This window comes from Dendrobium catenatum, unplaced genomic scaffold (genome assembly GCF_001605985.2).
Source record: "Dendrobium catenatum unplaced genomic scaffold, ASM160598v2 original_scaffold_213434, whole genome shotgun sequence".
Classification (NCBI taxonomy): domain Eukaryota; kingdom Viridiplantae; phylum Streptophyta; class Magnoliopsida; order Asparagales; family Orchidaceae; genus Dendrobium; species Dendrobium catenatum.
This window is the reverse complement of record NW_021531844.1, coordinates 225,271-235,749: the sequence shown is the minus strand read 5'-3', so window position 1 is coordinate 235,749 and position 10,479 is coordinate 225,271. Positions and strand designations below refer to the sequence as shown.

General features: G+C 33.0%; 1 protein-coding gene and 1 long non-coding RNA gene across 2 annotated transcripts; both read right to left on the bottom strand.

Annotated features, from left to right (window-relative positions):
- Positions 1 to 6,551: 6,551 nt before the first annotated feature.
- LOC110101978 lies at positions 6,552 to 7,214 on the bottom strand. The gene is made up of 2 exons (XR_002303758.2): positions 7,033 to 7,214; positions 6,552 to 6,863 (listed from the first exon to the last, which is right to left on the bottom strand). It is a non-coding gene; the product is annotated as an uncharacterized LOC110101978 (long non-coding RNA).
- A 476-nt stretch (positions 7,215 to 7,690) lies between these two features.
- Positions 7,691 to 9,571, bottom strand: LOC110101976 (pentatricopeptide repeat-containing protein At1g55890, mitochondrial-like). The gene is made up of 3 exons (XM_020830095.2): positions 8,204 to 9,571; positions 7,840 to 7,941; positions 7,691 to 7,796 (listed from the first exon to the last, which is right to left on the bottom strand). The coding sequence occupies exon 1, from the start codon at positions 9,431 to 9,433 to the stop codon at positions 8,204 to 8,206; it is 1,230 nt and encodes a 409-aa protein (XP_020685754.1). The 5' UTR covers positions 9,434 to 9,571; the 3' UTR covers positions 7,691 to 7,796; positions 7,840 to 7,941.
- Between the last annotated feature and the right edge of the window lie 908 nt (positions 9,572 to 10,479).

Below are 10,479 nucleotides of genomic sequence, written 5' to 3'. Positions count from 1 at the left end.
GAACGCTTTGCTTGTGGAGATGTATGCTGGATTGGTGGACGAGTCATGCACGTAGCATTTGCCTACTTAGAAATTTATTTTGACATCTAAAAATAATAATTTTGTTCAACTAAAGCTCCAGAATAATATTTAATGCAATATTTTGTAATTTGGTTAAATTCTTACCATGTGAATTTTTGCTCTATATAATTTTTATTGTTTGTAGCTATGACATTTCAACACTTTTTAAATCAAGCGCAAATATGCGTTATTTGCTGCAATATATTAGACATGAATGTAGATATGTGATTGAGATTACTACTGTGATAATAATGTGTGTGTAAAAGACAAGTAAAGACTATTTGACCCATTTCTTGGAGACTGGTTGACTTATACATGATGGTGGGCCGACAAGCTTTCCTTTAAATATTGTGGTTTGATATTATCCTCTACTAATTCATGTGACGCAATGATTGAGAGTTATAAGGAGATGATTACTGTGATAATGGGCAAAGAGTGATGACTCTATTTTTTGAGCTAACAATTTACTAACACTGATACAATATTGAAAATATCGTGATAACTAGAATTCTACTTGTTTATTATGACTATTAAAATAAATGTTGTTGAGTCATTATTCATATTAATATATGAATTTATTTTTAACATTGTTATTGATTTATTGATATAAAAAGCATCAGATATTCATTAAACATGTGATTAAGATATTGATTTAATACTAATATAGAATAATTGTATAGCATGTATACATTTCTATATGAATTTACTGCATTGATTTGTTATTGATATTCATTGAGCATTTAATGTATTTCTATACGCACACTCGCACACAAACACACATCAATACAAATATATATCTTTCTATTGTTGATGGTAGCTTAGGAAAATGTCATTCCGACAGTTAAATAGACCAATTCAAATGCAATCTATTTGCTTAGGTGAGCTGTGTGCTTGCAAATAACCCATTTGAATGAACAATTTTGGATTAAAATAACAAAATATGTAAACGGACAAATAGGCCTATCCAAAATGACCAATTAAATATACATAATTGTATGCGGTTTATGCAGGAATAAATGATTGCTAAAACTTTGTCGTTTACACGCGCACACACATATATACAAATAGATATCTTTTATTGATAATTGTACTTTTGGAAAATGTAATTTCAACAGTTAAATAGACCAATTCATATGGATTATATTTGCATAGGTGTGCTGAATGCATGCAAATAATCCGTTTGAATGAACCATTATGGATTAAAAAATAGAATATGTGATCGACGGATAGGCCTATTCAAAATCACCCATTAAATATGGGTAATTGTACTTAGTTTATGCAGTAATACATAGATTGCTAAAACTTGTCTTTGGCAATATACAAACACTTGTAATCACCCGTATTCAATTTTACCATCCTTCCAAATGGGCCGAGCGTACATAAGAAGCCAATTAAGACCTTTTCGGATAGGTTTAGAACCAGTCTCCGAGAACCATTCTTGCATATTTTTATTGAAGATTTATGAAATTTTAATGAAGTAGAGCCCTTAGCCCTGCCTATTAAGATGGAAACAGAAGGGCTTGTATAAAAATGGGTTAGCCATAACTGAGAAAACCCATCAAAATTGATACCCATTGTAAAACTCATATGATCAATTCTGGTTTTGCTATAAAAACAAAAAGAGTTGAATATTTGAATAGAAACATCGAGAGCAGATCCTAAAACCATCTAAATTTCATTTTTCATATATTTTATAGTCGATACAGTTTGGTTCAACAAGATAAAGACAATATTATTAAAAAAGCATGTAAAATATCTATTTAAGTATCAAATTTATCTTGAAAAGCTTAGCTAGAATACTTTGAGTTATTAGAATTTTATGTGATTATAGTCAAAATAATTGCTTCTAGCTAGAAAAAAAGTCCAATGAGTCCAGTTTTACTTAATTCTAAGTTTATTAAGGTATCGTGTACAACATGGTCGGAGAGGATCATATGCTCAGGCCTTTTGATCGAGTGTTTCAATATTGATTAGAAATAATTCAAATGCTTCCTCAAAAATTTTATAACTAGGTCATGATTTTACACAATGGGGGGGATTCTTGGGTGAAGAGAATTCTCAAACTTGCATAATTGCATAGCCCTGAGCTTCATTTAAAACACTCAACCGGTTGTCTTTAGATTTTCTTCTTCCAAACTTTGCTATATTTCTTCGTTACCTGATCTTCCCTACAGCTAAGGGGACCACCATGCCAACCTCCTCTAGCACTTAACTTCCAATAATGACATCTACAACCACCATTGATTGATGCTAGTGATGGTCACCACCCATCTTCTAATGGTCGATATTGCCCATCCATCATCGCCTATAATAGCAATGACAATCATTAATGCTTGACCTCCTGTGGCCCTCATCATTCTTCATCATTCATTCTTTGATATTGATGCACATCATCATTATTGGCCAATTCAAACATCTAAAGCTACCCACCATTAACATGTCAATGTCATCACTCTCCAACATTCTCCACTATCATCGCATGAGACAATCCCAACAGCTCAAGCTTTGTAATATCGTCTCATTTGACAACAAAGAATGATGTATCATTGTAATCATCTTCTTATATAATGAAATTATTTCAATTGGACTAGGTCGTATGATTTTTTATTTCTATATATTTTTATGTTAAAAATCTTGACTTTTGTGTATTAAGTTATTTATCTAAATGTAGAACAATTTCATACAGCACTTAAATAATAAATTCCTCATATCTACCACATGATATTCTAGCATGCACTATTTTGACATAATTTATGAGAAATATATAACCTTTTCATTTTGGGTTCTCTAAATACTTGTCCAATAGCTAAAACAAGCATAACACCCACAACAATGATGTTTTCCATTCAAACTTACATCACTCTAGGAATCAGTCCTTTAATACTAAAGACGTTGGGCCTTTGCTACTTTCCTTCAAGGAAAAAGCAACCATTTTGGAAGGCACCACTAATTCATCCCTAAAGGATTGTATTTGTAGGATGGAGGAGTTTCAAAATGAGATCTGTAAACAACAACAGATCAAAAATGAGAATTTAAACAAGTATCCCCTTAATTTTTTGTTCTATCAACTAATGAATTCAAAAATGTTTTTCCTTTATGGACAAAATCTTTGTTTTACATTAACATTTGACATGACATCAAAGTCAAAACATCATTGATTGTATGCATACCCAAGACGATCAAGTGGACACCCCCTCAAAATTGCGAATCTAATAATTATTTGTCAATTTTTTGAAATTTTGTAAGAAGGAAACCTCTTGGAACAAATTATAGGAACTTGTTGATTATTTTAGAATCTTCTAATTAGTTTTTAGCAATAATATTACATATGCTTGTTCCTTCACTTAGCATTGATCTCAAATTTAATAGCAAAATTCTCATTTTCTCTGTAAGTTTTCTAATTTCTCGCATCTTCCTTATTGTTTGAATTATGTTTCAATTAAATTGTATGTATATCCCAAACGTGATTGCAATTTTTAATTAAATCTTAGGCAACTATAATCAACGAGATCAACCCACCATAATTTTTTGCACAATTACCTTAAATCAATAAATATCATATGTAGATCCTCCTTATTTTCTCTTGGAACTTCTCATTTTCTTTATAAGTTTTCTAATTTCTCGCATCTTCCATAATGTTTGAATTATGTTTCAATTAAATTGTATGTATATCCCAAACGTGATTGCAATTTTTAATTAAATCTTAGGCAACTATAATCAACGAGATCAACCCACCATAATTTTTTGCACAATTACCTTCTTTCGTTATATATGAAATAAGAGCGTAAAGAAGGGGTTCTGCTATCGATAATGTAACTGTTAGAACTTCAAAAAATCATTGTGGCTTGTTTGTCTTGACAAAGGTTATGAAACTTTGAGACTTTTGGATAACCTTCTATGAAGATTTTGCTTTAAAAGTTCCATAGGTATAAATAAATAATAGTCCAAGGATCCATAATGGCAATCCAAGGATGCAATCAAGAGTTTCATTTGTGGAATTCCCGCATATGATATCTAAAATATAGTATCTTGATTGTTTCCTTCAACAATTTTACAAATTCAAGAAATTAAATTATAGAATGATTATAACATTATTTTTCTTATATTTGTCTAGAAATCATGTCTTTCATGTATTACAATTATCTTGCATAAATAATAGAAGTCTAGCCATCAAAATCATATAAACTACAAGAGGGATTAATGTCTCTATTATTTTCTCTTAGTTCTACTTTCATCTTATTCTTTTCAGAGCAAATTCTATTACAGATGCATGCAACCTCTCTATTATGTTCATGATGTTTCCAAAGAATTATGTCAATTCATATGTTACATTATTTACGTGATTCTCTTTGTTTGCTAGAATTTTAAGAAGCTTTATCCTAGAAGTTTTTTAACTATATTCCTATCATATAAGTAAAAGTTTTTATAGCTTCTCTCTATTACCCAAGAATAGCCATCTTCTTTTTTTTTTTCCTCCCATTGCATATTTTATGTGGTGCATATGATCAAGTTTTAATGCTAATTTATTTTTCAACTTCTTTTTGTTGGTCAAGATTCAAGATCTATGGATCTTTCAAGTGGTTTCAGCTATGATGTTCAGGCATTGAAGATCGTCATCAATGAGAAAAATATAGAAGAACAAGAGCAAATAGCTACCCATCTAAGCTATGTAAGAAAGAACTCATGATAAAAGTACTATAAATGAAACTAAAATACTTTATTGAATATTAGGTTTGGAAGCATTGGAAACAAGGGAAGGCATTGGAAGTCATTGATAAAAGTATTGGCAAGTGATACTCAGCACAAAGTTTTGAGAGCCATACATATAAGGTTATTATGAGTGCAAGCATAGTGGATATAGAGATTAAACATAGCTTTAATAATCGTGATCTTTGTGCTTCATACATGAAGCTTCCCATTCAATAAACATTGGCATATTCAAGTGGAAATGGCATCTCGATTGATTCAAAGGGAGTGTTGTTAGGAGCAAAAAAAATTATGTCTTGCCAGAGGGCCTATAGAGAACACAACCCTTGCTTGGCCTGGGGTGGAAAGGTTATATCTATTTGAGTTTTGAAATGATATAGGAATTTGAGTTTGTGATATCAATTTTCAAAGAATAGAACTTTAAAAGACTATAAAGAAATGAGGTAACTACTATCATACTTAGAAATCCATGTAGATAACAAGACAATAACTTTGGCAATAATGTAATATGTGCATTTGTTTATGTTATTTTATATTGATTAAAATAAATTTTGTAGAATCATAGATGGATCAAGACTTTTATACCTATAAAATTAATATATACTTAGTTTGGAAAATTATGAATGTTACGACAAATTTTAAGCCGAAGAAATTGGAATTTATAACCTTCACAATAATTTTGAAGATATTCACTCACTAAATTAATTATCACTCTCAAGTCAATATATTTATACCCTTAAAGCTTATTTCTCTAATATATTTTCTTCTCTCTTATTTCTATCTTAGACTTGATATTTTCTTCATGGTAAGATTTATAGTGTTATCTATGGATATATGAGGATGAAAGTACAAATATTATGTCTATGTTTTCCACTAAATTTAATGCATATAGTTATGATTGGTTTTATGTGATATACTAGTGCACTTAAATTATTGTGCTATAAACACTGCAATCCTGTGAATAAAATATTTTAATACTTTATCTAAAATATATATATATTTCTTCTATAAGTAGCTCAATATAATATTGTGGCAATATTAATTAAGTACACATTATTTGTATTGAGATTACTGCAATATAAATCCTTCACATAAAACAAAAATCTCAGAACAAATTAAATAACTTTTTATTTAATATAATTTATATCAAGATACCCTAACATAACTTATTTTCACAAAAAAATTGTTGAGAGTATTGAAGTCAAATCCCCTCTTCTTACTCAACTGAGAAATAATAAATCTGGCACATGCATACTCAAGTATGGAATCCAAAATTTCTTGATTAGATAAAAGAGAGATCTACATACATACCATCATATACTATTCTATTTACATATTTAATAAGTAAAACTTTAATATTACATGCATACCATTCATAGTTCATTTTTATATCAAATATAAGTGGTAGGAAGGAAATATGAGTGGCATATTTGATATTAAAATAATATATGGTGATATATATGTAATACTAAAGTTTTGGGTATTAGATATGTAAATAGAATTGTATAAAGTGGTATGTATGTAAATTTCCCTAGATAAAAAGCCCTCATCCAACGAGCCAATTTAAAAACATCGAATTGTAACTTACAACCACCCACATCCACCGTGACAAACAAACCAAAAGGCTATTTGGAGTATGTAAATTTTGCCGACAGCATAATCCAAACTATTAAGGCTGCGTTTGAGACAATTTTTTTTCTTGCTTTCTAAAGCAATTTTTCAGTACACAAATTTTATGAATTTAAAATTTGTGTACTAAAAACCTATTTTAAAAAAAGTTATTCCAAATAAAGTCTAAGTTAATTATCATTGTACACTTCACCAATCATATCAAGCAAACTTGTTGAATATAACTAGTTTATTAAATAGAATTATTAAAAAAACTCATAAGCTAACATGAAAGAAAGATAACGTGTTATTGATCTCTTTATGCCAACAGCGATATCTGCTTGTCAAAGAGGAAATTAGAAATCATCCCTCCATTGACGTTCTCATCCCTACTCCATCTCATTGCCTTTTATCAATCATTCCGAACACATCAAAAAGCAAAAGCTGTTATTGCGAATATATATCAGACATCATGCATGTCATAATATCTGAAAACATAACTAAAATATATCAGACACAGCAGCATTTTTAAAAAATAATATAAACGGTGCAAATACTTTCAATTAAAGCCTACATAAAATATAACGATTTTTGTTTTAGCTTGTTAAATTTCAGCCAAATAGAGTATTAGGAAGGAGACAGAAATTGGAGCATTACCTGCATATCTCCTGCACATCTGATGAAGACTTTGGCTGTTCTTAGCGCTCTAGCCTTCACCATGTTCTTTCCCACTTTATGCCAGCGGAACAGCAAGCTTACGATTCTCAGGAATTGCGTCCAGCGAAGGCTTCCTCATCTTCGTCGATGCTCGGCCTTTCCTTTTTCTTTACCTCCATTTTTGATGTAGCGAATCAGCGGAAGAATTGGATCTACTACAAGAAATACCAAAGAGGAAACCAAATAACAAGTTTAAAGCTTCAAAATGGATATAATATTGTTCATCTCTCTCTACTACAATACTAGCATATATAAACTAGCCATAGGACATTCTATACTTTTTATGTAACAAACATGTAACAACTAAATAGCTATTCCTAATGAGAACTTAACTAATATGTTCCACATCATACCCCCTTGCGTCAAAAGAGCCCAACTCCATCGAGACACATTATCAAAAGGGAGGTAGATATAGACATCAAAATCAAATCCCTGTGTCAAAAATTCTGCGTCTTTGATGCACGTCCACAAGCTCGATCAATAGCCTTATGAGTTCCTTTGGACTTCCACAAATTTGCATATTTTCAACAATAGAAATAACAACATATTTGACCATTGAAATGAATTCTTTGTCCTAACTAGAATCGCATAATAAGCTCCTAATTCCATCCACAAACTTTAGTACAATTGGAGGCAAATGGTTACTGCTGAACTCACCAATCAAAGCATTTCATAAGAAAAGATTCTTCTCAGTCAATTCATCAAATAGCTTGCAAGCTCACAAACTCCGACATCCCCACGCTCGCTCGCAACCTCTAGCTTTCCTTGCACTTGCTCACAGCATCAAGCTCTCTCATGCTTTCCATGTCTTAGAACCCGACCAGCACAAAATTTTAGATTGATTTTGCTCTGAACCAAGAAAAAAGATTTCCTAAATTTATTTTTCAAACAACTAAGCAATTCTGAGAATTCTAAATATATTCTATTAAACTTACACTGCATTTAAAATAAATCTAGATTCTAAACATTTCTACATTCTAAACATTTACAACCAAACAGCCCCTTAAGCAAAAGATAGCTCCAAGAAATCATAAACCAAAATCTGAAACTGAATCAGCTTTATTCTATCAATTTTAATTTATAGATTATAATGCAACGGCAATGTATTTACCTACACAGCCAAACAAGACAAAGGCATTCTGATGCTCTTTTTTGAGTAACCATTTGCTCGGGAGATCTCCACAAGTTTCCTAGCCTCCTCAACTTTGAAATTCTTAGCCAACCCGTCCACCACCCTCTGCAAAATCTCTGAACCAGGAGAACACCTGCGGCTCAGGCTCTCCTTACTCACCTTAAGAGCCAAGTCAAGCTCCCCTGCCTCAGAAAGACTCGGAATTAGCACCAGAAAGGTCTCTTTATTAGGAGCGCAGCCATTATTTATAAGATTCATATAAACCAGCTTAGCCTGCTCCAAGTTCCCATCTTGACAATACGCCTTTATCAAAGCATTGAACGTGAAAATATCCGCCTTTAACCCTGACTGATTTATCTTATCCAAAATCGCTACAGCCTCCAAAGTCTTTCCAACTGATACAAGACCCCTCATCTTCGCATTGAAACACTTTATATCAGGTTGGATGTTCTCCCTAGCCATCCTATTCCAAATATTCTCAGCATCGGAGAAGCGCTTGCTTTCATAAAGCCCTTTCAGCAGAATATTGAAGGAAATCAAATCAGAAGAAATGCCATTCTTCTCCATGAGAACGAGGGAGTCTAGGGCTGCATCAAGATCCCCCTTTTCACAGAGGGCTTTAATCAAAATGTTATAGGAAATGAGATTGGGGGTGATGGAGGTATCGCCAGCTGGAACGTCGCGGAAGGTAGTGACAACACGACTGTAGTCTCCAGCGTCGACGAAGGCCGTGAGGACGGCATTGAAGGACAAGACCGAACGAGGTGAACCGAAGGAAGGAAGCTGATCGAAGGTATCCGCGGCGTTGGTGGCCATGCCAGCCTTTCCATATAGGGAAATAAGGCGAACGCCGAAGCCCTCGCGAGTAAGATCAGCAGCGAAGCGCTTCTGATGCTCGAGTATGGATTCAACGGCGTCAAGGCGGCCAGCAGCAGCGAGTCGGCGGACAGTGAACTCGTAGATATTATGGCGGCAGCGGAAGCGGTAGGACTCCGAAGCGAGCTTGAAGCCGACGACAAGCTTATCGAGGTCTCTTTCTTTGAAAAGCTTGTTGATGGTGGCGCTCAAGGGTTTGGTGTATGCTCTAGATTGGATGTTATGGTCAGGATTCGTGTTTGAGCAGGTGGAGAATTTGCGGCCAGAGAGACGGAGAATGCGCCGGAATTGGAGAAGTTGAGACATCATTCCTCGTCCACCGGCGTATGACATGCGGCAGCGCGTCTGAGGCCTTCTCCAACCGAACTCAAAGGCATGAATGGCCTCGCTTTCGAGCTCCAGCCGGTTAAACCCTAAAACAAAACTTCCTGTTATTTTGGTCGCGGGTGAACAATGTCCACTTCAATATTTGCTTTTAACTTTATCAGATTTGTCAAAGAAATGCTTCAAAGACAACGATTATACAAAATAGAATTTGATTGAAGATGAATCACTAAAATTTAAATCATGAAATTTTAAAATTAAAATCTTATATATATGCGCTTTAATTTATAATTAGGGGTGTCAATTTCGGGTCACGGGTCAGATTCGGGTCAAACTAACCCTGCACTATTTGGGTCAACCCAAACCCGACCCATTTTTTTGCAAACGAGTCAGTTTTTCAGACCCGAATACGACCCGTCCTGATCCGAATGACCCGATGCCAACAAAAAACTTCTAGTTTTCATGTCAATATCTGCTTTTCGGGTCAAAACGGGTAAAAATGTGTCAATCTCGGGTTGTCGGATCAATTTCGGGTCAAAGGGTCAACCCAAACCCGACCTGTTTCGGGTCAACCCAAACCCGAAATTTTCGGGCCGGGTCCGATATTGACACCCCTATTTATCATAATTGATTTAAATATTCTTAAAAAATTTTAAATTAGAATAATTAATTGAATTATAATTTTTAAGTTTAATTTTATAAATTTTAGATGGCCTGCTAAATTATTTTGAAGGTGAAAAGTTATTCCAATTCACATAGCTATCAAAATAACAAGATATACAAGAACTATAATCTATAAGAAAAATAATACAAAATTAATATAGATAATGAAGATTGAGAGGTTTTCTAAATATTGTTATTATTTTGTACTTAAATCTATGAATTTTACATATTTTGTATATTTTTATTAATATTTTTTAAATAATCTTACAAACAAGCTAAGTTAATGCTAGTATAAATTTAAGGTTTGAGTATAAATAAGTCAACCAGACTCATGAGTCCATAAGCTCAACTAGATAAATGACTAATAGCTAATCCCGGCGGGAAGAAAAGAA

What these genes read in the sequence shown, in the direction of transcription:
- LOC110101976 (XM_020830095.2), bottom strand. Translation starts at nt 9,433, where the DNA reads ATGTCATACGCCGGTGGACGAGGAATGATGTCTCAACTTCTCCAATTC.